Consider the following 25,158-nt stretch of genomic DNA (forward strand, 5'->3'; position numbering starts at 1 on the left):
GTGAACAGCACAACATAGAGGCTCTACAAGCTTAAACCTTCTTTCACGCTAGCCAGCGCTAGCCACTCACTTTCAGCTTTCGTGTTCCGACACGCACCCCGCCTATCAGGAAAAAAGTCACAACAGTGCGGTGCGGCCGCGCGCCGCATGTTTCGTGACTGCAGACTCGTCACCACAAAAGGGACATCCATCCACTCGATCGATCGATCTCTCTCAGGCGCGCTCTCTCTCCCGCTCTTGCTGCCACGCCTTGCTCTTGCCCTGACATCGCAGAGCTTGGCGTCAGCGGCTTTACCCTATACGTACAGCGTCGCAATTAGCTCAGCTTAGCCTGGTTGCGCTCTCAATCGAGGCCGCTCTCGGGCTCAGTACACCCCCTCAAGCGCGCTTGGAGCGTTCAAGGGTCCACTCCTCCGCCCCAGCGCAACTCACATCATCATCAGTCCAACTTCAGCACTCTGCTTGCCACGCCCATCAGCACTGCAGTGCTCTGACGGCGGTTCTTTCGCGCGCATCTATTCATCCAGGTTTCGCGAGATTGACCGTTCAACGGACGGGCTCCTCACTTTCTAGCGCATAGAACCTTGGACAGGAACCAGCGCACTTCTGGAGTCGATCGAGCGGGGAGACCGCTCTCGAATGGAGCGGCGGCAATTGCGGCAATCATCATCCCTCGATCACGGCCTGCTCGCTCGCGCTTCATTTGCCCCGGCCCCTTGTCATAGCGCGGACCAATCCACCTACCACCAGTCCACTTGTCATTTTGGATTCCTCAGCCTCCACCATCACTACTGAAGTTCAGCGGCTACAGCGCGTGCACGAGATGAGCACCTGTGCCTGATCGATTCCTTATTGAACCTCTTCTATCCGAAAGCCAAGCTACGGCGACAACGGCCTGCTCGGTCAAAGACTACTTGTCGCAATGCTATCAGAGACCATCACTCCACGACCGAGGCCACCAGGTGGGCGTCGGCCTAGTGGCCAGAACGGCGGCAGCGGCTCGTCGACACAAGCATTGACAAGCACTGCTGATGTTGGACCAGAAAACCTCTTGCACGTTCCGAAGCACAGCGGTGCGCATTCGGACAAGAGCGACGCGACGAGTGCGCGCATTCAGCGGGATCTAGACCTGGACTTGCCGGCCGACTTGACGGCCGCGTTGCGAAGGTCCAGCAATGCTACTCAGTGGTCGCTTGGCAAGCCTCCTTCCAGCGGCGCAACAGGCGCTCGGTCGCGCGAAGCAGCAAGGGCACCGGTATCGGATCCTGAAGGCGACGCAATCTTTGGCAAGCCAGAAGTCGACTTGAAGAGGAACGGAAGTCTTGGACGCAAGCTTGGGGCGAAGCTCTCAAAGGCTCTGCTGGGAGATAGAGACCAAAAGGCGCCTGCTGTGCCGTTTCTGCCACAATTCGCATCTCCCGTGCTTGATGGCGGCACAGACGACGAAACAGGCGCCAATGTCAAGATCGGTGCAACGGGAGATCGTTGGAAGGGCGATGGAGCGCCTTCTAGCGGCCAGGAACAGAGCGACGACGATAGCGAGCCTGATATGGACTCTGATTGGGTTGGCGGACTACCGCGCGAAGAATTGGAAATGCTCTTGATGCAAGCGAACCAAGTGATCAAGGAGCGTGAGAGAGATCTAGGCGTTGCCGCGGCGATAGGCAAAGCGTTGTTGGAAAAGAACATCAGTCTGCGCGGCAAGCACGAGGGCCTATCCACGCGGCTCTCGAGCAACGTTGACCTCTTCGCGTTGGCCCAAGAGTCCGCCGACGATGATCGACCCATGAACTCGCCTCCCACCACCGACGTTTCGATCGACGAGGACGCCACGCCCATGCCTACGCCATCAGCAGAGTACTTTCCCCGCATGTCCGGACCGCCTTCGGAGCTTCGTTCACCCAGCGTCCACCCACCTGCGACTTCGCCTCATCTCGACCGAAGCCCTTCAGCCGCTGCGCTTCGCGCCACTACCTCGCATTGGATTCCCGACACTCGCGGCCAAATTCCCTCCGCGCCACCATCCCCAGCCGAGTCCCGGTCGCGTGGTCATCGGCGTCACACGCCCTCCAGTGCATCTGCGTCAGCTGCTCAAGCAGCCTTGGCTCACGCCGACGCACAACGTCAGCTCGACCTCTTGAACAATCAAAATGATCAGCTGTTGACGCAACTGGCGGACCTACAAAAGGAGGCTGAAGAGGCCAAACGCGCTGGCGGGAAGAGATTGAGGAAGCTGAACAAGGAGATTGATGGGCTCAGAGCGGAACTGGATTCGGCTACGAAGCGCAATGTAGAGCTGGAAGGCAGTACAGAATCGCGAAGCAATGACAGAACACCAGACACGACTCGCAAAGGCGCCAAAAGACGTTCTCGTGGAGATCTTGCCGCGATGCTAGGCAGCCGCGCCTCGTCATCCATCTCTCCGGGATCTCAGGTAACGACCTTGCAGTCTGCGGCCGATACCTCCGGCTCACGATCTGATGGACCTGAGACGCCAGGTCATTCAAGGTCCTCGTCGGTGGCGAGCTCGCTTGCAGGCGAACTGGGGAACCTGCCGAGCCAGAGTCCTGGCGAACGAGCGCTTGTAGCTCAGTTGCTTTCCAAGATCAAAGAACTTGAAGAGACGAACGCAGCCTTGGCAGAGGCGGGGACCGACATGGATGGTAGATTGGGCAAAGCCTTGCAGGAGGGCGAGCGCATAAGAGATGCGTACGAAGCCGTCGAAGCTGGCTCTAGCTTTGGCGGTGACGACAGCTTTTCGAGCACTGTCTCGCCTGGCCGAGATATGCCTAGATCTTTGAGCGGCCTCAATCCAGCGAGCCTGAGTCGAAGAGCCGCGGGAAACAGACACATCATAGAGGGTCGACGCACCATCAGAGCAGCGCTCAAGAAGGAAGCGGTGCTCAATCGTATCAATCTCGATGCTAGCGACGGCACCTACGAGCTTCGCCTCCCACGTTCGGGCACCGCCTCCTCGCTTTCCACCTGCACTTCGGCATCAAGTAGCGCAGCGTCTAGTCCGCGCACCAACAGACGAGCCAGGCTGACTGTGCATGGTCTAATGAAGCCAAAGATCTTCGTCACACCTAGCATGGAAGATCTTGCTGCTAGGAGAAAGGAGGACGCTGAACGTGCCGAGGAGAGGCTACAGGCCGGACGACCTTCGCTAGCTCCCACGCTGCAGTTCCCGGTATCGAGACCTTTTCCTACTTCTAAACGCGCCCTTCGAAGCGTCTCTTCGGTCGCTAGCATGGCCGAATCCGACGTATCGCCTGTCGAATCGCCCACTCAAAGGCGCGGAGAGAATGTGCGCGGCCTACCTCGCTCGGAAAGCGGAGCCAGCCAGACGGAGTCGATGTACGAGGGCGCGAAGAGGACCTTTCCATCGAGCGCATCAGAGTTTGGCGAAGCGAGACCGGAATCTCGATTGTTTGGGCACTCGCTTGAAAGCGAGCTTGGCAGTGTGCTGGGTGACGCGGACGAGAGAGGGGACTTCAGTCTAAGTGATGATCGTTCGACCTTGACACCCTCTCAAGCTTGGGAAGTCGCCATTCGCACGCCTGAGCGCAGAGGTGAAGGTGGTCAGGATGGGGACATGCAGCTTTCCGACCTTGGCAACTCACTTCCCAAGCGCCTGTCGCCTGCTGAACGCTACGCTCATCTGCGACCGACGGCGAGTGTCGGAAGTTTGCGAGGAGCTATGGCTGCCTCGGAAGCTGCTTCCGACATCGCTGATCTGCGATGGTCGGTCAATAGCGCGGCAACAGTGGTGCCTGGACCGTCCGTGCCACGGGCTATCGAAGGAGCGACTGCCAAGCAATCAAAAGCGGACCTTGACTACGATGGCTTCGGAGCTGTGGACCCCTTCGCGGCCACCGAGCTCGATGCCGAATTGTTCAGACAATTATCGTCTGCAGGAGATGGAGAGTGGCCGGCCCCTGGGGACGATGATCTCATCCCTCGAGGCGCGCTCCGCGATCAAGTCATGACGAATGTCGAGTCGTACGATCTTCTGGAGAGAGCCACCAAGCAGAGGCCGGTCCATTGGGCAGACGATGACGATTTCGGTCAAGCGATCACTGAGCGCGAGGCTAGAAGGCTAGGACTCCTGGCCGCTGCTAAGAAGACCAGACGAAGCCTGCTTGGCTGGGTATCGTCCTCTTCCTCCAAGTCCGGTAGGCAGTCGGCTGGTTCAAGCAAGCGGAATAGCGCTATTCTGGCTTCTTCGCCCATGCACCCATCGGGCTCACACGGCAGTCTCTTTGAGATTGAGAGCGCCGACCAGGTCCAGGAGCGAGAAGAGCTCACAGCGTTGCTGAGGCAACGTCGGGTTGAAGGTCTGAAAGCTAGGGTCCAGGCTGGGCAAATTTCGGCTTCGAAAGCCATCTCGCTTGGCCTGGACCATGCAGATGCGACAGAAGCTGAAGAACGATCTCTGGAAGTCGAAGCGACGAAGCGCGCATTTGCTCTTTCGCCTGCCAGGCACCGAAGGGCCAGTCGAGCTTATGCCTCCGCTGCGAGCTCCGCTAGAGAATCGCCCGCTTCTTCTTCGCCGGCCTCCATAAAGGGCAAAGGCAAGCTGCTGCATTGCGACGATGCCAGCTTCTCACCTACGCGTCCTCGTCGTAGGGACCTTGGTGGTGGTGGTGGAGGAGGAGGCAAGGAGAAGGAAGCGGATTCCAATTCATCGGACGAGCAGTTTGAAATGCTCGATCTGGATCCTCGAAGGAAGGCCAAACCTCCAAAGAGGGGCACGGACTTTTATCCCGTCGACCTCAAGGCTAGGTACAGGCCTGCTATGGTCAAGCAGAGGGTGCAGGTGGCTAGCAACGATGCGGTGACCTGGGCCACCGCTTGGGCCAGCTTCTCCTTGATGATCCTCTTTGCCTTTATCGTCACTTTTGCCGTGAGTCTCGTTTGCGATCTTGCCTGCAGCAGCCGCAGCAGCAGCTCCCCGCTGAACCTCTTTCACGTTTGCCCCCCCTCTCACAATCTCGCAGCGCGGTCCTAAACGAGTTTTGGGCCCGCAACCTCCGAATGCACGTCGATGAGCCTTTGGCGAAAGGGTAGGGTGCTCGCTGAGCATTCTCCATGTAAGAGGTCGCAATTCGCCAACGCACGATCGACGTTCCCAGCTTCAGTTCGGATCTTTGCCCCTAGAGACTCGACTCGCTCGTGACTTGGTGCAGGGAAAGGGGCAATCTGTCTGCCCCTTATATCACGCCCTCCTCGGCGGTCCAACTTTTTTCACAGCGAAAAATCGCTTTGGCCTTCTCCCGCAAGTCTGTCTCATCATTCTTCGCATCGCATCGCATACATACGCAGCACCATTCCGAATTTCTGTTCACAACGTCCAATCAGCTTTGGCTTTGTTTCCGCCCCCCCCTCCCTCCCCCTGTTTTGCAAACGACGCACGCACGCTACATGCGCATCTATCCCCTTCCTCCCCACCCACGTAGCTCGGCGCGGGAAATGTGCACAGCACGATGTCCGACCTCGCCGCCTTTGCAGGCGCGGAGGGATGCTCTACGAAATCGCAATGAATATCAACGTGTGTACGCTCTTCTCGTATGCATGTGTCATGCATTAGAGTCGTGCTATTGGAAAAAGGGGCTCGGAAGAAAAGTAGAGGAGGAACGATGAAGAGGGTGTGTGTTGGAAAAAAAGAGTTGGAGGGGCAGCTCGATTGGGAATGCTTTTTGCTTTGCGAATTGCGGATTGCGACGACGAAGCAAGATCAAGCCAGTCTGACCACGCTGCCCGCGCTTCCCACACCGTTGCGTCCCACATCCGCAGCACCTCCCCCGTCGATGCGTCCATTGGCACTCTTGCTCTGAGCCTTGCGTTCCGACACATAGGCCGCTTTGCGATTGGCCTTTTCCGCCTTTCGATTCTGTCGAGGGGAGGGGGGGCCGGAAAGAAAGCAAAGAAGAGGGGTTGAGAAGGGGGGGGGGGGGCATGTCAGTTTGAGAAGAGCCCGATGCGATTCGAAGCGCCCCGAAAAGAGAGTGGTAGATGTGTCCTCCGCTGCGGCGTCAGGCCAGCGCCCTAGAGTCTACAAAGGATCAAGAAAGAAGGCAATGGGGACCCCAACCCACCTGTTTGAACTCTTTCGCAGCTGCTTTTCGCGCCTTCTTCTCCTCCGCAGACTCGTTCCTGTCCCGCGTAATGGTGACTCTCGCGCCCGTCTCTGTCGCATCGCTCTCGTATCCTTCTTTCTGCTCCTCCTCCTCCTCCTCCTCCTCGTCCACGCTAGCCCATGAGCCTTCAGGTAGACAGGTTGTTGCATTCCCCCTTCTGTCCATCGTCATGCTCTGGTTGCTTCTCGCTGCAACTCCCGAAGAAGAAGGAGGAGAAACAGAAGAAGTCGAACCCTGCACGAGATTCTCTTCTGCCTCGTGCTTCTTTTTCCGTCTAGCTTCTCTGGCTCCTACAGTGATGTACCTAGAAATGCTAGGCATGCCGGTCCGAGGGTCGATCTTTATCTTGGGAATGCGGTCCACCGAAGCGTCCGCAGCTGATGAGCCGGACAGACGAGAAGGGCGGCTGCCGATGCCGGACGAAGCTATAGTTTGCGGGCGATGGCTGAAGGATGAGCCAGCTACGCTGGTCGCTGCGTTGATCAGGCGGGGATGATTTTCCAAGTTGGTACGCGTAGCTGTTCGAAGGCGATTGATTGGCCAAAGAGGCAACCTTTGAGTTCAGCACGACAAAGGCAACGAAGAAGCATGCCTCAGCACCATGCGTTCCCCACACCACTCACACAATACAGTCTCCACGTCCCATTTGTCCCTATCGTCCGCCGCACTCCTAGGCATGGGCGGTTCATCCTCCGACTCGCTTTCGCTCTCTTCTCCCTCCAACTCCTCCCTCCGACTAATCAGAGGTCTACCCAATTCCTTTCTGAACAATCCCAACTTCTCCACCGGACCCAGATCCAATCCGCCCAATCTCTCCTTCAACTTGCCTCCATACACTTCCTGAGTCGACAAGAATTCGTCGATGACTTGGTCGAAATCTTCTCGAGAGAGATCTTTGGGCACCGAAGAGTCGACGTCTGTTGCGGATCGCTGTTCGTCATCATCGTCTTCGTCTTCTTCCTCATCGTCCGAATTTTGCTCGTACAGAGCTTCCAGCTGTGGATGCGCTCCCTCCGAATCAGCTCAGTTGGCACATTGCCGTGCGTCAGCGCATTTCAGCTCACCTTGTCGAATTGCATATCGAGGTCCGTCAATCCCTGATTCCTCTCCATTGCGCTCGAGCTCATACTGAAGGCCGTAGCACCGCCCATCGCGCTAGGAGCGTAGTAGCTCGCTGCCAGCCTAGCTTTAGCTCCGGGATTTCTAGATTTCCTGCTCGCACCCTTTTCACCAAAGATGCTCTGCGAGCCAACGCTGGAGGGAGCTCTTCGAGCCTTGTTGGCCCGCACAAGCGTCGAGGACTGACTAGGCGCAATCACGCTGCTCCTTTCTTCTTCTTCGTCCGAGCCGATCGTATCTGGACCTACTCCTCCAGGTCTCAAGCCAGCGAGGTGTCTGTTCTGGCCTCTGTCCTCCGAAGCACTCTTCTGAGCAGCTTTGAAGAGCGCTACGCGACTCTCGAGGGAGAGCGCATCGGGCCCTTGACCTGTCGCTTTCAGATCCAACAATTCTCTCGCGGCTCTAGCTGCTGGATCCTCACGAATCGCCTCATCACCCTCCGGCGGCAAAGCTCTCCATTCCGGCACTTCGTCCTTCGAGCTCAGCTCTCCGCCCTCGATGATGTCTGCGAAGAATTCATCCAAATCTTCCTCCTCTCCCTGCTCGTCTTCAAAGCTACGGTCCTGGTGTACAGACGTGCCGGGAGTGCCAAGCTCCGTAGCATCCGCAATCGATTTGCGACCGGCAGTGCGCAAGAGGAAAGCATCATCGTCGAGCGCTTCGAGGACTTGTCGTAGGTGAGGATCCATGTCGGGCTGCAGACCCTTGAGATCCTGCGCGACGTTGAATCCAGCTGACCAATCCCTATTCGGCAAATGTTCAGGGGGCAGCATATCCTTGGATAGTTTCAACCTGCCATCATCTTCCTCTTCTCTTCGTCTCGCTTCCACATCTTCCCTCAATTCGATGCCCATTCCGATCGCTTTGCCTTTTGCCTTTGCATTTGTAGCGTTTGCAGCTGCGCTTTGTTGTTGCTGCTGTTTGGACTTTGGAGCAGGCAAGAGCACCACATCCACATCTTCCTCTTCATCTTTTCCACCTCTCTTTGCGTTATAGTCACCACCAATACTTCTCAAATGCTGCATGTAATCGTACTCTGTATCATCAAAATACACTCCATACTTTGCCGCTTCGCCCACATTGCCTCGCAAACGCTTGGACTTCTCGTCCAGCTCGAGTTCCAAGTCGGCTCGCGTCTTGCCCGAACGGGGACCTTTGCTGCTGGAGATGGAGGACCAGACGTGCGTGCCCGCTTCTTCGTCATTGATCAGCGGATCCCTCTGCGATCGATGAACCAGCTGAAACTTTTGCGAAGAAGGTCCGCGGAATTTGGACCCCATCTTGTGAGTGTCAGGCGAAAGGTGCGCCGTGTGTTGGCGTCGCTAAGCAGGAAGCGGGTCAAGCGCTGAGCGGCTGATGGGCAGGTGGACGAATTCAAGCTGCGCTGCTGTCGTGAAGATGCAGAAGGTCAGTGCGAATGATGACGATGATGATGACGACGATGACGACGATGACGACGATGACGATGATGATGGGCACCATACTCAGCCTGCTGTTCGCACATCAGCCGGTGCCATGCATGCGCATCTTCCCAAGAGGAGGGCTGCTGTTGCTGATGCTTTTGCAGCAGGATCCAAAATTTTGAGCATGGAGGTATATCACGTGACTCGCGTGTTCGTCCAAAAAATGTAAGGCGATGCGCGGAGGTTGATTCGTGATTGCACCTGTGGAAATCGTGAATCGTGAATCGTGAATCACTCAATCTTGAATAGAATGCGATTCGCGATTCTTGACTCGCAGCGACCTGTGATTCGTTCACATGCAGTGACTCACTCAAGCTTGACACGCATCTCACGCATGCAGACACGATGATGCTCGAAATATGGGTGTGGGTGTGACCATGCTCACTCAGGCACGTCCCTCTGAAGAAAGTCAAGACAGCAACGCCGCAAGTCTTTCTTTGAGGGCGTGGTCCCAGACAGAGGACGCGCACCGCATCGCGGGCGGATGAGCGAGAATGCGGGGGCGGGGGCGGGAGGCGGGGGCGGGGGGCCTTCAGGACGGGCGTGGAAACATCCAGAAATGGCCGCTGAAGAGCAACGTTGCATGGGCACCGTGACCATGATCATTTTGTAGGGTACAGCAGCGTCTTGCTCTACATCACAGATTGTCAAGCGGCTGCAGGGTCACCCGTGACTGCTGCATGAGCGTTGAATCTGATCGAGTCCTCACATCCGTGATTGAGACCTCCGAGTCAAGATCGAGTTTGAGTTACATTCAATTCGTAAATTTTGATTCGACAGGGGGATATGGAAGATTCAGGATGGATGCGAAGCGCATTCAAGATTGGCTCTTTCGAAGCGCAGACAGTGAGTCCATTCTTGATTTCTTCTATTATCAGTGGACATTGGGCTATTCGTATGTGAGCTGGTAGAGCACAATCACATTCCATTATCGGGTCAGGCGTCCTTACCTCGGTCCGCCAGGCTGAGCAGCAAGCTGTTCGCAAAGACGCGTCTGGTCGCCTCGCGAGCCCGTCGCGCACGGCCTTGAAGATTCTGGTACCTTCTAGGAATAGAGCGAAGGCGTCGTGTGTATGGATGTCGAATGTCGAGAGAAGGATGACGCTGATCGAGTCGGCGAGCGAGGTCTGACGGTGAGATGATGAAAAAAGTATTTATACCGTCGTACACTGGACTTCCCAAAGGACCTGTTCAAACCAGCACTCACCACCACCCGCGAACAAGCATCAAGCCATCTCACGCAAAAAGCTGCCATCAAGACATTCGCAAAGCCAAGCTTCTTCATCTTTCCTCGATTACTCGCATCGACAATGAGTCTCGGATTGTAAGTCGACGCACTCCTTGAAAATCGTACACGCACGACTCACAAGCTGACACGACCTCCATCCCCCCGCACACAGCTACTCACCCTTCTCCAACCTCATCGATGATCTGACCACTCCCTACGCGATCTACATCGATGGAGCCAACGATGGCAGTGGAGCAGGCGAAGGAGGTAACAAGGTAGCTGCTGCTGCTAGACCTCCACGCAAGAATTGGACGCCTTCCGAGATTTGGGGAGGTCCTAGGCTCGACATTCACGAGCATCACGACAAGGTGCGTGCATCGATGCAAGGGGCAAACAGGCCCGTGGCCGACAGCGAAAATCGTTCATCAACACTGCCCCGCCCCCCTCCGCCCCCCCTCCCTCCCTCTTGCGCTCGTCCGTTTCATCTTCATCGGGCTACAGTTCACCGTCACGGCCGAAGTTCCTGGAGTGGCAAAGGAAGACATTTCGCTAGAAGTGGACGACAAGAAGCGACGCGTAACTCTTCAAGGCGCTTTCAAGAACGAGTACTCTTCGGGCGCACCCTCCAGCGACGTCAAAGCTCGACAAGATAAAGCGGAAGGCAAAGTCGCTCACCCTCTACTGCTAGAACGTCATTATGGATCCTTTTCCCGTTCCTTCGCCTTGCCACCTACAGCTAATCTGAACGCTGTCAGCGCAAAGTATGAAAATGGATTGCTCAAGTTGGAGATTGCCAAGAAGGACAAGGAGGAGACTAGCAAGCCTAGAAGCATCGCCATCTCGTCGTGAGGGTGTTGGGAGTAGCGGGCAAAGGGGCAAAAGCAAGGCTAATCGAGTCCTGTTCGATGTAGCGAATCCGCAAGCCGTCCACTGTCGAGCAACGCTAGACAAATCTCTCTATCACGATTGGCTACACGCACCTTCGTTACACCTTCCCCCCCCAAAGAACACTACTAGACCGACGCCTCAGATCCCACAAAGGCCCCTTCAAAAGTTGCCCGTCAAAAGTTCCCCTCTTCTTTGCCCCAAATTTCAATTCGACAAACTTGCTCACCCTCCAACCCATGCACCACAACTCGCACAGTTTCCCCCCCTCTCTTCACCGAATGTTCGCCCACCCACAATCAGTCAAGTCACATCAAGTCAAATGAAATCAAGTCACCAGAGATGCACAACGAAGCAGGCGCGCGATACACACGCACTCTCGAGACGCTCGGAACAAGGCGAAATGGGCCACTGAAGGAACCCAAGAAAGACGGGAAAGGGGGGATTTGCATTGCACCGCCACAAGATTCGTACACAGCTCGCGCTGGCAAAAGGGTAGGTGAAACGGCGCATGAAGGGACCACCACCCTCGACCGCCAAGCATGGGGATGCAAAAGACGACGGCCACCATGGATGGCATTCACCTATTCATTCCTTGCAATCTGCCTCTGATCCTGATGCTCTCTTCTCCTCCCAAATACAAAACTTTGCACCTCTCCTCCCTTCTCCGCTCCTTCTTCTTTTCATTCTCATCCGCCTCTCTCAGCACCGCATGCGCTTCGAAAGGTCTGATGCTCTCGTTGGCCGTTCCGACAGTCACATGCGGTGTCCAGTCCTGCATGATCGTCGTCGTCGTCGTCGACTTGCTGCTTGCCCTCCCCGCCCCATCTTCTTCTTTGTCCCCTCGCCTTTCTTCCGGCATCATGACAGACGAAGCTATGCGCAAGCCGCATTGCACCTCTTCAAAATCCGGCATGTCCGCACTGAAAAGTCTCCCTTTTCCCGCCTTGCACACTCCAAAAGCCATCGCTCTTCCGCTCTGCCAAGCCAATCGATCGAGCACGATATCGAAATCAGGCGGCGGCGGCGATTTCCGTATCCTCTGCGAGTCCGGCGCGTCCGCTGCAACGCCGGCGCTAGAGCCAGTGCCGCCGCCGCTGCCGCCGCCGCTGCACAGCTCTTCGTACCTCTTCCATTTTCTCCGCGCAGCTTCAGACTTGGCGCTTTCCTCTGCTCCTTGGTTCTTGTGCAGGTCGGAAGAGTGCACGAGGGTGATATGAGGCGTCTTTACGATCCTATTGTCCCTATGCAATTTTTCCAGCATGTCGAGCGCTTCGGCATGCAAGGCGGAGGTGCTAGCGTGCCGCGCCAATCTTTGCTTGAGTGCCGTGAAAGAGTTGAGCTCGACGGATATACCGTAGTATCGGGGAGCTTTGCTTGGCGCTTGGCTTCGAGCTACTTGGGAATGTATGGCCCTGGCAGGCTTGAGCACGTCCACCTTGTACTCTTTCGCCCTCTTCAACGCATCGTGAATCCGCCTGCTCTTGCCTTCAGGTCCAAGCTGCGCATCCCCAAACCTCACTTCCAGTATCTGAGAGATCGCCTCGAAAGCCTGTTTCAAGTTCCCTTCTTCCTCAGCATCCACGCCCATACGAATGCTCTCATCAAAAGCTAAATCCGCCTCGTCTGCCACAGTATCGTCCAAAGGCCCTGCTTGAAAGCTCTGCCAGTCATCCAAGAATCTCCAGAGCACACCTTCATGATCGCTGCTTCCCGACGCGCCTTGAGGGTCCGCTCTCAAACTCTGATGATTATCTCCTCTTTGCGTGATCCTGTCCGAGCAGAGTCTATGCACCGCATTGAGGGCTAGATCATCCAAGTCCCACGGAAGCGCCACAAGTCTGACGCGCGGTGCCGCGATCTCATCTCTGAGCACATCATTCTTTGCAGCCAGTGGAGCTGCAGATCCCCTTTTCTTCTGCTTTTGAGCTTGTCCCCGAGCTTTGTCCAAGCTCGTCTTGTGCACTTTCTCCTCCCATTTTCGCACCTCGTCCACCAATTCTCGCCGATGCTTCAACAGATGATTGTTCCTGTCCGCAATGACGACATTCTTTCCCTCATTCAACTCTACAGTGACAGCTTGCAAAAAAGCTGGGCCCGTCTTCTTGGTCGTCATGTTGTCCGCCTGGACGTGAGAGACGCGCAGAGGAGTGTCGAGCGCAGCGCCCTTCGTGGAGCTCGACATGTCGTCCGTTTGCGAGTCGGCGACGGTTTGTGAGAGCAAGTCTGCGAGCGCTATGCTCAGGATCGTCTTGCCGCACCCAGGCACCGCAACAGGCACCACGACCGTATGCGTAAAAGGTCTTTCATCCATCGACCTCTTTCCCCTCTCTAAAGTCTTCCTCTCACTACCAGGATCCAGTTCGCCCAACCTCTTCTTTCCCTCTTCGCTGTTCAAATATCGCAAAAATGCCTCCCTCGAAGCGACGATGCCCCTATTCTCGGCGTACCCCTCAAAAACCCCTCGATCCGGCAAGGCGCTCCCATCTTCCTTTCCGTACAATTTCTCCCACACCCAGTCCATATACAGCATCGTCTCTCTCCTTTTCTGTCTTTTCTGCGGACGCTCGGGCGGTGGGTGAGGTAGGTGGGCCCAAGAGGCGGAAGGATGCGGGATCGCTTGACCAGGTTTGATGCGCCGTTTCTGTTTCAGAGAAGGGTCGGCCTTTTCCGCCTTCTTGCGCGCTTTCTTTGCTGCTTTTTTGCGCGCTTTCTTGCTCAGCTCCGCATCGGATGTGGACGTTGCTTCTTCGAGCTCCTCCTCACCCGCGACATCTTGCGGCTGCTCAGCATCATCCACCTCATCTTGCTGCTTAGGCCCAACTTCTTCGAGTATTTCAGAAGCATCTTCAGCAGCCTCAACATGCAGGTCCTTCCACTTCCCACTAAGCGCATCGTCCAGGTCGAACTTGTTCTCCTGCGCCCACTTTTTCTGAGATCTGATCATCGTTCTAGTGAGCTCTCTCCAGTCCCTATACATCAAATAAGGCTCTTCAAACTTGATCTTGAAGAACCAAGCCTGACCCGGATTGTACGGCGGTTTGGAAAGGATCGTCGGCAACGCGCTGGGGGGAGTGGTGGTGGTGGTGGTGGTGGTGGTGATACTCCTGTGCGTCGCAAGTGGCATGCTAGTGCGCACTACGAATCCCTCTATAGCCTCTCCCTCCCACGAACCCGTCTCTGACACCTGATCCGTAAAGGCGAACAGCGTCTTCAAGGAGTGAAAAGTCTTCCATCGGGGAGGAATGAATCCCCAGGCTTGCGCAAAAGATGCAACGACGTCCATGGGTTCTGTAGAGAAGTGGACAGTGTTGTGGTTGAGACCGTGCAGGTGCAGCCCTGTCCTCGACGGAGCATACGCCAACACGTGCTCCTCGAACGAGTCGTCGCACAGCTGCGAGGCAGGAACATTCGTATTCGTTTAGTGCACTGACGACCGTGCTCGGTGCGGATCCTCAGTCAGTCTGAAGCTCTACTCACCTCGGCCACGGCAGTGCAGCGTCTATCCCACAACTCTTTCGCCAGCTCTTGCCTCTTTCTGCCCACCCTTTCCAAATGCCTATCCACCCACGCTTCTCCAGCTTTGGCATGGCTCAATTCCACATTATCTCGATCGCCTACGGAATGCTTGGAGCAGACTACCAGCTGATCGGGTGTCAGCGCAGAGATGAGAATGATGCAGCCGTTTTCCTTGAACGTGAGCAGATAGGGTGCTGTGCTGTGCGCTTCTAGCGAGGGACGCTGTGTAGTAATGACGAGGCAGGAAAGAAGGTGTCAGGCGAGTAGCGCGGCTGCTGCTCTGACCGGGATTTGTCTTTGCAGCTGTGGATGCTGCTGCGACCTTTGATGAGACGACAACAATGCCAGCGGCTCACCTTTGTCCATCGCATCTCATCGACATTGAAGAATTTGTCGTAGCCTCTCGCCACTATTCTCTCTCTTTTCGTCTCGCCTTTCCCTTCCGATTCCATATCCGCAGCAGCAGTAAAGAGACCTCTAGCAAGCGTAGGGATATCCGCATCCTCCTCCAAACTGACCACTTCCACCTTGCGATATGCAAATTCGCTCACTTTCCAGCTCGTCAAGATGCATTCTGACGTGCGTGGCGTGGATGCTTTCGTGTTCGAGTCTGGGTGTGGGCGATTATGTTGTAGGGGGATGCTGTAGGCTGATCCGTGCACCAATGGCTTGGCAGTCTTGCTCGCGTGCTTTTGCAGAGCTTCGACGAGCTGCGTGGCCGTTGCGCTCGACGCTACGGACGAATGATCGAACGAGGCGGCGGCCGAGGTGGATGCGTGTTTGCTCATGCTTGAGCACAGTCGAATTAATCAAGGTAAGCTATGCTTGCTCGCTTGCTGGCGAGCTTGAGCTTGAGCTTGAGTTTGAGCTTGCGCGACTGCGACTGCGACTGCGATTCGGATGAGGTGAAGTCTAGAAGGCCAAAGGGACGAGCACAGAAATCAAGAATGGACCGAGCGGCATACGGTGTGTTGCTGCCAGTTCAAGAACGAACTTCTGATCATGAGTGAATTGAATGCTGAGCAGGGCGCTACTAATAGCCCTCCCTTGGTGCAGTCACAGTAGCATCCACGTGACTCTATGCCTTCCGTCTTGAATCCTGACTCACGACTGATCGTGTTTCGACCGACCTGAAGAGAGAGAGGTGCATGGTCCGCGCGAGGGTATATGGTGTAGTGCACAAAGCCAAGCAAGAACGAGTCAGACAGTCGCCAGTCGCGAATCTGCTCGAAGCACGCGGATACAAGACGCAATTGGGCGACAGCACCGCCACGAGTCGAGTCGATTTTCGTAGCAAATTCAAAATTCAAAAATCAACGCGAGAAAGCGTGGTCTGGCTTAGGACGAAATGCAAAACACGTGACTTGCACAACAAACAATTGGCTGGTGGGACGCTGCTGCAGAACCCACCACAAAGGGGTAACAATTAGTGCGTAGTGCGTAGTGCGTGGTGGGGCTGGGCGGTGTCGAGGAAGCAGAAGCGGCTGTGCCGAAGTTCCCGACCTCTGCTGGCCGAGGGAAGGGGGCAGATGGCAGCTGGGAGGGATGGCAATCACCGCATGACCTGCGATGATGCGTGGTCGTCGTTCGCGATCATCCATTTGCGATTGCGATTGTGATTGTGATTGTGAGTGTTGTGGAATCACGAATAGCTGTGCATCGCGCGATGCTTTGCGCGCGCGCACCACCACCACCACCACCACCATCCACACAGCCACACGAAGCAAGCAAGCAAGCAAGCACGCGCAGCAGAAGTGGCATCGAGAATAGGAAGAAAGCGGGTGGGACGCATGCAGAGCTGCTTGGAGTTCAAATAGCTGTAGCGGGCGAGCGAGCAAAGCGAAGCATGCATTCAGGATTGACCAGCATACAAGCTGCCTGTCCCGCTGTCCATCCAGCTTCGATCACGAGTCCTTCACTCGATCGAGCAAAGACATCTCCATCGCTACTGCTGCGTAGGATCGAAGCGACAATCAGCATCTCGACTCACGCAACAGTCTCATCATGGCCTTCCCAGCCATCTCTTCCGATCCCATCGATCTCTCGCCTCTTCCCATCTCCCCACCCAAAGCCTTTCAACCCACCTTCACAAGCGAAGCGATCGAAGGATTGCACTCTCGAATCGCGTCTGCTCGTCTACCAGAGCAAGACTTCTTTTGGAAGGATGAGGATAGACGTAGTTGGAGGTTGAAACCTTCGTTGGAACGCGTCAAAGAGATTTTGAAGGGGTGGAAGCAGTTCGATGTCAAGCAATTCGAGAGCGAGATCAACAAGTGAGCGAGGGCATTACTGATTTGTGCAAGGGGACGCATAGAGCCAGTCATGTTCCATCTTGAGGGACATCTCTACGCCAGGTGCTGATGTGACATGTCCGCCTTCCACATGCGCTCAGATATCCACACTTCACCACGTCGATCGGTTGGTGCGAGCGGATGCACTTCATACACGTCCGATCGGAAAGAAAGGATGCCATTCCGCTGGTGAGTTGTGCAGTCTCGATGCAGATTGCGAAAGAGACACGCCCGCTCAAAGACTGGCTGACCTGCGTTCCTCCTCCGCTCAGATGCTAATCCATGGCTGGCCAGGAGTGAGTGGCTGACAGCGCGACACGGCCCGCATCCTCGCAGCACAACGCAGCTGATGCCTTTTTCGCATCATCCTTGCACTCTGGCAGTCTTTTCTCGAATTCATCCACCTCATTCCCTCTCTCACCTTTCCCTCCTCATCAAACGACCCAGCTTTTCACCTAATCATTCCCTCCTTGCCCGGCTTTGCCTACTCTTCGGCTCCCCCCAGCTCGACGAGCGGAACGGGAGATTACTTGGGCTACTCGAGGCTGTTGGATAGTCTGATGAGGGGACTGGGGTATGACAGATATGCAGCGCAAGGAGGTGATTGGGGCAGCGCGCATGTCAGAGCGTTGGGAAGTCGATTTCACAAGCAGGACGGTACAGGTTGCAGAGGTGAGTCAGACGTGCTTGGATGTGTGTGTTAGTTGGTTGGAGAAGATGTGCAAATCCACCAACTACGGAGCAGAGCCTCACATTCCTCCTCGCTTGCACCCGCACTCGCAGCTGTGCACTTCAATTTCATGCCTGTCTCGCCCTCGCCTGGCATCAAGCTGGCGCAGCAGTTGCCGGATTGGATTCTGACCCGCGTCGTGCCTTGGCTATACGACCAGGAGCATTGTCGCATGATCGCAAAGGCGAATTGTGAGTTGCAGGCCATTGACCCGGGTTACCCTTGCACTGTAGATAAGGTCGAGCACGACCAATACGTTCTAGGTGCACTTTTGTGACTGTTTCCGCTCTCTGATCGCTCGGAACATCGCTGAAAATCATGACCCATTGCCTTTCTTTCCGTCCGACAGACTTCGAAGCCAACCTGGTGTGAGTGTCGTATCGCGTCTTTGGACCACAAGCCTTGCTCTGGAAGCTGATCGAGGCGAAATAAATCGCTTCACGGGGGCGCAGGTACTACAAAGTTCAATGCGAGCGATTCGCCCAGCTCTCCTACGGTCTGCTAGATTCTCCATCAGGTCTAGCTTCCTGGATCGGCGCATTCTTCGGCATATCTCTGCTAGAGACGTACCCATTCTTGTCCAAGCTCTGCCCTCCCATTCATCCCGAATCGGTCGAATCGGCTCCTAGCGGTGGCAAGACGGACGAGGCCTTGCTGAAGACGCTCTGCCTCTATTGGTTCACCAAGACTTCGGGAACAGCTATGATTCCTTACGCTGCTAATCCCTACTTGCCAGATATTCACAGGGACTCGAAGAACTACCTCGAGGTGCCTACGTGAGTATGCACTGCGGAATCACCGCGATGGCTTCGAGCAGCAGCGATGCGATTTCAAAACACTCATGACTTCTCACGGCGTGCTTTACGACTGCGACTTTGTTTGCGCAGCGGCTACTCGGATTATCCTTGGGAGATCGTCAACACGCCTTTTGTGTGGGCCAAAAAGAACGCAAACATCATTTGGCATGCGCGAGCATTGAAAGGGGGTCACTTCGCAGCCATCGAGGGTGAGTTTTCGATTCCCCCCCCCTTTTCCCACATTTCCTCCAAGTCACCCTTTTCTGCTTTTGTCGTCCCCCTCCGACTCATTTGCGTCCACGCAATGCGCCACCCCACCCACCCCCTCTCCATCATCCTCACAGAACCGGACATCTTTGTGCAGCATCTCAAAAGGGCTTTTGCACCTGGAGGAGGAGGCAAAGAGTTGCCGGAGGATACGATCGTCAAGGGTTTGTGGGACGAAGAGAGAAAAAAGGGTTGGCCCGCTGCTGCTGCTGCGCAAGAGTGAAAAGTTTGCGAACCCATGAACATGGCGATGCAATGTATACAGAACGGGTTAGCGAGAAAATCGAATCAAATTCGTTGCTCGACTGTTTGTGCTCTGCGGTGTGGATTGTGGTGCGTGCGCTGTGGACCATCCGATTGTCAACATTCTGTAAGCCGCGTCTGCCTTCAGTCAGCAGATCGCGACTGGGGTGGGCAGAGGGGGGGAGCGTGGATGATTGCATGCGTGCGTTTCACATGACATGCTCGGTAAACGAAATGGTGAGGGGCGATCCATTCATTGATCCTTCTCGAGCGTCCTGAGCGCATACGCGCTCAACACCTCATCTTCCTCCTCCGACAACCTGGCCGGGCTCTCAAAGACCATATCCAGCAATCCTTTTCCTCCACCTCCCGTCTTTGGGAAAGCAATGACGTCTCTGATGCTCTGCGAACCGATCAGGATGCTCAAGAAGCGATCTACGCCTAGCGCAAAGCCTCCGTGAGGTGGAGCACCTACGGACAGAGCGTTGAGCAGAGCCGAGAAGCGGGCGATCTCTTCCGTCGTCAACTGGGGGCATGTGCGCGCACGTGGATCGTATCGGGAGGGATGAGCAAAGGCTCTCGCTTCGCTGATCGGGCTGGGCTGGGCCGGGCCGGCAGCACACGCACCTGAAGAACCTCGCTCATCAACCACTCTTGCACCTCTTTGGAATGTATACGGACGCTTCCCCCTCCAACTTCCGCGCCGTTCAGGACGAGATCATAATGTTGTCCTCTGACTCTGGCGAGCTGCTCCTGCCTGTCCAATCCCCTCGCCTCAGCATCTCCTTCTCGGGCCCCTACTAAAGACGAAAAAGGAGCGGCAGAACCGAAGAGCAGCGCAAGATCTTGCGCCATGGGCGCGGTGAAGGGGTGATGCGTACTGGTCCATCTTCTTCCTTTCGTCAGATGCGCCTTGTCTTCTTCGGCGCTCGAAGGGGTGAGGAGTGGAAACTCCGTCACCCACAAGAAAGCGGGTTCACTCGAAGACAGCTCAAGCGCGCCTTTTCGACAATGATGTATCGCGTGCTCAGTCAGGGCGCTGTCCAGCGATCACGGAGGTTGAACTCACCCTTGTTCTCTAGCTCTCTGGCTAGCCTTTTGCGCAAATCACCCATGGCAGTACCGCCTCCCTCTGGCGGCTCTTTTCTTCCCGCCACGAACACGTAGCACAAGTCACTGTGCCGAGACTCCGCATTCTGCGCATCGGCGTTGCACGTCTGGCTGTGGAGAGCTCCCTTGCTCAAGGCCTGTTCGAAAGCGTCGCAAAGAATGGACGGATCCACATTTTGCGCGTCGATTTCTGCTTCGTGCAAGTAAGCTCTCAGAGCGGCGCTCTTGCGCAACAGTACCGACGCAACCTCGTTGGGCGACGAAGCTTTGCACTTGTACGCCTCGATCTGTGTTGCAGTCCGGAATTGCAAGCGACAAGTGAGCGAATGTCAGGTTGGGGCGTGTTGCTTTGGTAAGCTCGCTTGCGCTCACCCCGCTTTCCTTTTGCACGACGTCGGCGAGCGCCTTATTACTGAGCGAATGCGCCTCTTGAGATGGTCTATACACCAACATGTCCACTGTCAATCCTGGCTTCGACCAATCTTCCGTGGCTTGCAGTTCGCGCGGGCCAATCTCGTCTACCAGAGAGTGAATCTGCAAACATGGACCGCACGAGGAGATGGCGTGTGTGGGTGCATGACGATGTCAGAGCGATCGCAGGCATTGCCAACATCGCGGTCCTGCTCACCTCTAGACCATACCTGAGATCGGGCTTGTCTGAGCCAAACTGTCGAAGTAAAAATCATCAGCGCAGAGCGAAATGAAATCCGTTCGATTCGGCGCCGGCTACTCACGCGGCGCATAGCTTCTTGCCATCGCATCACCCTGAAGCGCCGCGGACAAGGATGAAGCTTGACGCTCGGAGCAGCACCTTCGCATTCCCTTGCTGTATTCCACATTCTCCTCACAAACTCCTCGACCGTTCTCTTCACTTCCCCACCTCCCATCCTCCACCCATCCTCTTCCAACTCAGCATCCGCAGCTCCGCTCACGAACGCCATCTCCACATCCAGCTGCGTGAACTCTGCCTGCCGATCTTTTCGCCCATCTTCATCTCGAAAGCACTTTGCGATTTGAAAGTATCTCTGAGTGGAGCCGGAAGCGATGAGCAGCTGTTTGGGTTGTTGAGGGGACTGCTGAAGCGCGTAGAATTGGGGAGATGGCAATGGCGTGCTACGAGTCGCGCCTGCAGGAGCGTCGGATGCGGAACGGTGGACCCTGGTGGGTACGAGAAACTCCCTTGCACCTTCTGGCGAACTGCGCAAAAGGATGGGCGTCTCGATCTCTGTAAAGTCGCAAGAGTGAAGATGATTGCGCGCTGCGTGTAGTACTTTGGAACGAAGCTGAAGGTTGTGCGTCATGCGCGATCGACGTAGATCGAGCACCCTGTGCGACAGCCTGAACGTCTCGTTGGGCTGTGCAAGAAGTGAGATGGACAATGAGGAATCAGTCCTGCTGAAATTTTTGAAGATGGTCTTTGAGATGAAAGCGCACTGCAACGCCACGGCACGGCACTCACCAGGCTGTGATCATCGTTAGGGGAGAAGGGCAATGGCTGCGACACCTTGCCCACACATTGAATGCCACTCAGCTCTACCTCGATGGCACCCGTTGCCAGCGACTGAAAGGGAAGGGGGAATCCACTGTGAGCGAGCGCAAGGAACGGCCATACAGGACGATTTGCGTGCGTGCGTGCGTGCGTGTGTGTGTGTGTGTGTGTGCCTAGCATCGTTCTCTGCCGTGCATGCAGGCTCAGGCTCCCTTTCCGAGATGTGTGCTTGCGCGGGGGGAACCGCACTCACCTCGCTCGCATCTTTTCCTCGCCCATGCACGACACCTTGAAGCACCACGCAGTCCTCTTCCCTCATCGTCTCCAGCACACCTCTCAAACGCGCATCCCTCACCACCACCTGCACCTTTCCGCTCGCATCTCCCAAGTTGAAGAATAGCAGAGATTTGGAAAGGGGACGAAGGGAAGAGATCCATCCTCGCAGCCTGACACTTTGGGAGAGGTGCGATTGTCGCAGAGTTCCGCATGCGTGGGTTGCAGGTGGGTATGCTAGGAGGGGAAACGTGGGCGCTTGTGGGGAGGAGGATGATGAAGAGGCGATAGAGGCGGCGCTTTGCGAAGAGGCGATGATCGACCGAGAAGAGCTAGAGCTGGAGCTGCAGCGGCATTGCGCAGGGAAGGCAAAGACCGTGGCAGAGGGTGATGGCGCGGTACTGTGACGCGCAAGAGGCGCGACTTGGCTCAAGCGCTTGTTGTGCTTGCGGAATGGCAAGCCAGATGGAAGGGGAAGGAGCACTGCCCGCTCCACATCCCGTATCGCAGCTCGAGGCGCTTGCAGACCAGCGCTCATCCTCCCCGTTCTGCTCTGCTGCGGTGAGAGGATGGCCGAGTCTCGAGTCGCGCAGCAGCGAGCAGCGAGCAGCAAGCAGTACCTCGAGGCTGTTCTGAGAGATGATGCGGGCGTACGAGGTGATGTGTGTGCAAGTGGCTCGGCAAGGAATCTTGAGTCAGGCAATTTGAATGTGCTCGAATATGAATGCGAATGCGAATGCGAATGAATGGCTCGAGCATCCCCGCTCACCGCCATATATATATGCCATGTATGCAATTTCTGTTCCATGCCCTGCTCGCTCGCCCACTCTCCTTCTCTTCTAAGCATATTGACGGATATTCGCGTCAGTGCATCGCATCGCATCGCATCGCGTCTGTGTTGTGTGTTGCGGATCTGCTGCGAAAAGCTATATATATATAGGCGCGAATGAAGCGCATCTCCGCGGAGGTCCGTGCAGATGCGTATTGGCTCACAACGCGGCGCGGGAGTCACAGTGCGCTGCTGCCGATGAGAGCTGAGCTGCTGGCCTGGCCGTCTTCATCAAGCATCCAGCAGCATTGCTGCAGTCGCAGTTGCAGTTGCAGGTTTCGAGTCACGGATGCTTGAGCAGCTATTGCTATTGCTCTTGCTGTGACCATCATCCACACAGGAAGTTTGAGTGAGCACACACGTTGCGATTCATTCGCGCTTGCTTGGTCTCTTGCCTGTCACACTCGTGACTCGTGACTCGTGACTCGTGACTCCATCAGCAGCGACGTGTGCACGCGTGTGTGCACGCGCGCGCTCTTCATAGTCAAAAGCTCAACGAGCATCGCATCGCAGCACCGCTTTGCTCCCACCGGCGTGCCAGCGTGCAGCAGAAGAGAGGCCAATTAAGCAGAAGCAGAAGCAATCCTCACAAGCTTCGCCTCTCTTCCATTTCCATTCCCATCCTTGATAGCAGCTCTGCTCTGCGAGTCCACGCCACGCCTTCAGTCTTCAGCGTGCTACTCCGCACAGCTTTCCATCGTCTGTCTGCGCGCTCTCGGTCACGCTCAGCTGTCTGTCACAATGTCCAAGCTGGGCATCTCTTCAGGCTCTGCCTCAAACGTCTCCTCCACCAGCCAACTAGCTCGCACACCCTCCCCTTCCGCCGAGCGGCTCACCGCAGGCAGTCAATTCGTTTCCGCTGGCGCCCCCGTCAGCTCAGCCAGCGTTTTTTCCAATGCACAGGGCGCAAGCTCAGGGCCCAACTCGGGAGCCAGCGTTCTGCTTGAAACGCTGGGAAGAAGACTAAGCAGCTTTGCTTATCTCAAGAGGACGCTCGTCGGGTAAGTCGTACTCGATGGATAAGAGCGAGCGGATTTGGATCGCTGACAGAATCTGCTTCACTGCTTGCAGAAAGAATGTCTGGCTTGGTACCACTCGATTATCAAAGAGGGATCTCGATGGCATATACGACCCCGAAAAGATGAAGAAGAGGTGAGCAAGTCGGCAGCGGTATACAACCGAGCTGCATGAACATCCTCGCTCGCTCATGTGGACAGGCTGATCATCATAAACGCCATGCATGCTCGACCCAGATCGCACCGAGCTCTGCTCGTAGGGCTATCCCTTGCTCCACTTCTCGAGGTTCCCACACTCACCGAATTCGTTCGCAGCGTGCTGGCCGTCATTTCAGAAATCGACTCGACCCCAGATCCTTCAGCACTCATGAGCAACACCCCGTACGGCTTTTCAAGCACCCCTTATTCCGGTGCAGGTGCTAGCAAGGGGACTGGTAGCGTGGTGAGCAAGCGACGACGACGCTGGCCCTCGTGAAAATTCCCACGCCCTGACATTGCGCATCTCGACCTTCTTGCAGCGCAACTTTTTCAGTAGAGGGACAGTTCGCAAACCTCGGGGCACCACGTTTGACCTGGACAAGGACGGCAGCTCCACTCACTCCGGCTTCTCCTCAGCTTCGGGCGCTACCGGACCAATCCCGGGGAGCGCTGCCAGTCTAGATCACATCAGTGATTCTAACACTACTGCCTATGCTGACAGTAGCAGTTCCTTCCACGCCCAAAGTGGCGCAGTTGGGGATGCGAGCGTAATTGGAATGCATCTCGTGAGTCCGACGAGCTCGGCTGCTGCAATCGAAAGAAGCGCAAGAGCGAGCTACTGAGGTGCGACGAGGGCTGCTTTCCGCAACGCTGTCCAGCCCTTTGCGCTAGACTACTACGAAACCTTCATCACGCTCCTAGACGTCTTGACAGAAGTGTATAGCAAGGTGCTCTCCTTTGTTGCTAGCAGCAGCGCGGCGGTTTCCACCTCTGGTTTGCCGAACCAGAGCGGAGGATACTTTTCGGAAATGAGTGGAGGCACACCACACGGCCTGTCCCCTGTCACACCCTTCCATTCGAGTGGACAAGGCCCGACAGATATCTCTGCGATGCAGGTGGAACTCGCACTCAAAATGGACGCCAAGCTCAAGGTGAGTGCTTTGTTGCAACGCGATCACAGCTTCCTACTGAGCCACCTTGCTGCGTCGTTCCGGCCACCAGAAACACATCGCCCAAGTCTCCAAGGAGATTGACAGCGTGGCTCGACACGTAGCCAAGACAGAGTTGGACAGTCTGGAAGGCCTGATGAAGGAAGCACTACTATCTCCCTCCTTGACCAGTCCCTCGAGTCCCTATGGAGCATCAACAACTCCTACGGGGCCAGGCGTCGCGGCTCTGGGCCAGACGCTCCATCCTAGCGGGGGCGGGCTCGGGGGCAGAGCGAACGAGCTGAGCGTACCTCTCGCCAAGAATCAAGGCTTGGACTTTCATCAGCTGCAACATCACGCGCCGCAGAATAGCGACGCGCCAGGCCAGGATGCGACGAGCTCAGGCATTGGCGCCGCCGCTCATAACATTTCCGCACCAGCTCTGCAAACCCAGTATCATCCGCGCGAGATGCGCCAAGCTCCTCAAACGTCAGGCCCTGCTCGTACTGAACATTGAATGTCCAGCTGCTGGCCGAGTCTTGCACCTCCGTGTCTGTTGCCATGGCACCTGTACCTGTACGCAATGCCCACGCTTGACATCCTGTAATTTGTATTTTGCATTCGCATCACAA

The 25,158-nt window shown here is 56.0% G+C and overlaps 8 protein-coding genes across 8 annotated transcripts; 4 read left to right on the forward strand and 4 right to left on the reverse strand.

Moving 5' to 3' along the window:
* Nucleotides 1–626: 626 nt before the first annotated feature.
* On the forward strand, nt 627–5,324 carry IE81DRAFT_26426 (hypothetical protein). Its single transcript, XM_025511403.1, has 2 exons — nt 627–4,906; nt 5,001–5,324. Exons 1-2 carry the CDS (start codon nt 923–925, stop codon nt 5,049–5,051), a joined length of 4,035 nt encoding a protein of 1,344 aa, XP_025366579.1. The 5' UTR covers nt 627–922; the 3' UTR covers nt 5,052–5,324.
* Nucleotides 5,325–5,690: 366 nt separating this feature from the next.
* On the reverse strand, nt 5,691–8,821 carry IE81DRAFT_26420 (hypothetical protein). Its single transcript, XM_025511402.1, has 4 exons — nt 7,205–8,821; nt 6,764–7,136; nt 6,099–6,658; nt 5,691–5,893 (listed from the first exon to the last, which is right to left on the reverse strand). The coding sequence occupies exons 1-4, from the start codon at nt 8,537–8,539 to the stop codon at nt 5,738–5,740; spliced, it is 2,424 nt and encodes an 807-aa protein (XP_025366580.1). The 5' UTR covers nt 8,540–8,821; the 3' UTR covers nt 5,691–5,737.
* A 585-nt stretch (nt 8,822–9,406) lies between these two features.
* IE81DRAFT_326554 (hypothetical protein) lies at nt 9,407–10,032 on the reverse strand. Its single transcript, XM_025514856.1, has 2 exons — nt 9,907–10,032; nt 9,407–9,568 (listed from the first exon to the last, which is right to left on the reverse strand). Exons 1-2 carry the CDS (start codon nt 10,005–10,007, stop codon nt 9,454–9,456), a joined length of 216 nt encoding a protein of 71 aa, XP_025366581.1. The 5' UTR covers nt 10,008–10,032; the 3' UTR covers nt 9,407–9,453.
* On the forward strand, nt 9,834–10,984 carry IE81DRAFT_26496 (HSP20-like chaperone). The gene is made up of 3 exons (XM_025511404.1): nt 9,834–10,046; nt 10,123–10,318; nt 10,452–10,984. The coding sequence occupies exons 1-3, from the start codon at nt 10,033–10,035 to the stop codon at nt 10,797–10,799; spliced, it is 558 nt and encodes a 185-aa protein (XP_025366582.1). The 5' UTR covers nt 9,834–10,032; the 3' UTR covers nt 10,800–10,984.
* Nucleotides 10,985–11,265: 281 nt separating this feature from the next.
* IE81DRAFT_369099 (hypothetical protein) lies at nt 11,266–15,582 on the reverse strand. The gene is made up of 3 exons (XM_025517207.1): nt 14,711–15,582; nt 14,316–14,576; nt 11,266–14,229 (listed from the first exon to the last, which is right to left on the reverse strand). The coding sequence occupies exons 1-3, from the start codon at nt 15,140–15,142 to the stop codon at nt 11,416–11,418; spliced, it is 3,507 nt and encodes a 1,168-aa protein (XP_025366583.1). The 5' UTR covers nt 15,143–15,582; the 3' UTR covers nt 11,266–11,415.
* Nucleotides 15,583–16,177: 595 nt separating this feature from the next.
* IE81DRAFT_326556 (alpha/beta-hydrolase) lies at nt 16,178–18,735 on the forward strand. The gene is made up of 9 exons (XM_025514857.1): nt 16,178–16,627; nt 16,747–16,834; nt 16,918–16,941; nt 17,029–17,317; nt 17,429–17,566; nt 17,725–17,743; nt 17,828–18,151; nt 18,263–18,381; nt 18,517–18,735. Exons 1-9 carry the CDS (start codon nt 16,359–16,361, stop codon nt 18,660–18,662), a joined length of 1,416 nt encoding a protein of 471 aa, XP_025366584.1. The 5' UTR covers nt 16,178–16,358; the 3' UTR covers nt 18,663–18,735.
* On the reverse strand, nt 18,703–22,092 carry IE81DRAFT_318018 (hypothetical protein; the record flags this gene model as incomplete). The annotated part of the gene is made up of 8 exons (XM_025512593.1): nt 18,703–19,208; nt 19,310–19,683; nt 19,752–20,079; nt 20,165–20,326; nt 20,421–20,459; nt 20,527–21,147; nt 21,252–21,353; nt 21,526–22,092. 8 exons carry the CDS (start codon nt 22,090–22,092, stop codon nt 18,936–18,938), a joined length of 2,466 nt encoding a protein of 821 aa, XP_025366585.1. The 3' UTR covers nt 18,703–18,935.
* An 870-nt stretch (nt 22,093–22,962) lies between these two features.
* IE81DRAFT_26692 (hypothetical protein) lies at nt 22,963–25,158 on the forward strand. Its single transcript, XM_025511405.1, has 6 exons — nt 22,963–23,384; nt 23,455–23,535; nt 23,637–23,841; nt 23,918–24,163; nt 24,257–24,529; nt 24,600–25,158. Exons 1-6 carry the CDS (start codon nt 23,125–23,127, stop codon nt 25,041–25,043), a joined length of 1,509 nt encoding a protein of 502 aa, XP_025366586.1. The 5' UTR covers nt 22,963–23,124; the 3' UTR covers nt 25,044–25,158.

The sequence above is a fragment of the Ceraceosorus guamensis genome (assembly GCF_003144195.1).
Source record: "Ceraceosorus guamensis strain MCA 4658 unplaced genomic scaffold IE81scaffold_118, whole genome shotgun sequence".
Taxonomy (NCBI): domain Eukaryota; kingdom Fungi; phylum Basidiomycota; class Exobasidiomycetes; order Ceraceosorales; family Ceraceosoraceae; genus Ceraceosorus; species Ceraceosorus guamensis.

Excerpts from the sequence above, each read along its gene's own strand:
- IE81DRAFT_26692 (XM_025511405.1), top strand. The coding sequence starts at position 23,125 with ATGTCCAAGCTGGGCATCTCTTCAGGCTCTGCCTCAAACGTCTCCTCC. Across the intron at positions 23,536-23,636 it reads CCCGAAAAGATGAAGAAGAG|ATCGCACCGAGCTCTGCTCG; the intron begins GTGAGCAAGTCG and ends TGCTCGACCCAG. Across the intron at positions 23,842-23,917 it reads GCAAGGGGACTGGTAGCGTG|CGCAACTTTTTCAGTAGAGG; the intron begins GTGAGCAAGCGA and ends ACCTTCTTGCAG.
- IE81DRAFT_326556 (XM_025514857.1), top strand. The coding sequence starts at position 16,359 with ATGGCCTTCCCAGCCATCTCTTCCGATCCCATCGATCTCTCGCCTCTT. Across the intron at positions 17,318-17,428 it reads GGACGGTACAGGTTGCAGAG|CTGTGCACTTCAATTTCATG; the intron begins GTGAGTCAGACG and ends CCGCACTCGCAG. Across the intron at positions 18,152-18,262 it reads AACTACCTCGAGGTGCCTAC|CGGCTACTCGGATTATCCTT; the intron begins GTGAGTATGCAC and ends TTGTTTGCGCAG.
- IE81DRAFT_369099 (XM_025517207.1), bottom strand. The coding sequence starts at position 15,142 with ATGAGCAAACACGCATCCACCTCGGCCGCCGCCTCGTTCGATCATTCG. Across the intron at positions 14,577-14,710 it reads ATGAGATGCGATGGACAAAG|CGTCCCTCGCTAGAAGCGCA; the intron begins GTGAGCCGCTGG and ends ATTACTACACAG. Across the intron at positions 14,230-14,315 it reads GCTGCACTGCCGTGGCCGAG|CTGTGCGACGACTCGTTCGA; the intron begins GTGAGTAGAGCT and ends CCTGCCTCGCAG.
- IE81DRAFT_26496 (XM_025511404.1), top strand. Across the intron at positions 10,319-10,451 it reads TTCACGAGCATCACGACAAG|TTCACCGTCACGGCCGAAGT; the intron begins GTGCGTGCATCG and ends ATCGGGCTACAG.
- IE81DRAFT_326554 (XM_025514856.1), bottom strand. The coding sequence starts at position 10,007 with ATGAAGAAGCTTGGCTTTGCGAATGTCTTGATGGCAGCTTTTTGCGTG. Across the intron at positions 9,569-9,906 it reads AGTGCTGGTTTGAACAGGTC|TGTCTGCGCTTCGAAAGAGC; the intron begins CTTTGGGAAGTC and ends GAATGGACTCAC.
- IE81DRAFT_26426 (XM_025511403.1), top strand. The coding sequence starts at position 923 with ATGCTATCAGAGACCATCACTCCACGACCGAGGCCACCAGGTGGGCGT. Across the intron at positions 4,907-5,000 it reads CCTTTATCGTCACTTTTGCC|CGCGGTCCTAAACGAGTTTT; the intron begins GTGAGTCTCGTT and ends ACAATCTCGCAG.
- IE81DRAFT_26420 (XM_025511402.1), bottom strand. The coding sequence starts at position 8,539 with ATGGGGTCCAAATTCCGCGGACCTTCTTCGCAAAAGTTTCAGCTGGTT. Across the intron at positions 7,137-7,204 it reads TCGATATGCAATTCGACAAG|CTGGAAGCTCTGTACGAGCA; the intron begins GTGAGCTGAAAT and ends GCGCATCCACAG. Across the intron at positions 5,894-6,098 it reads CTGCGAAAGAGTTCAAACAG|AATCGAAAGGCGGAAAAGGC; the intron begins GTGGGTTGGGGT and ends TCCCCTCGACAG.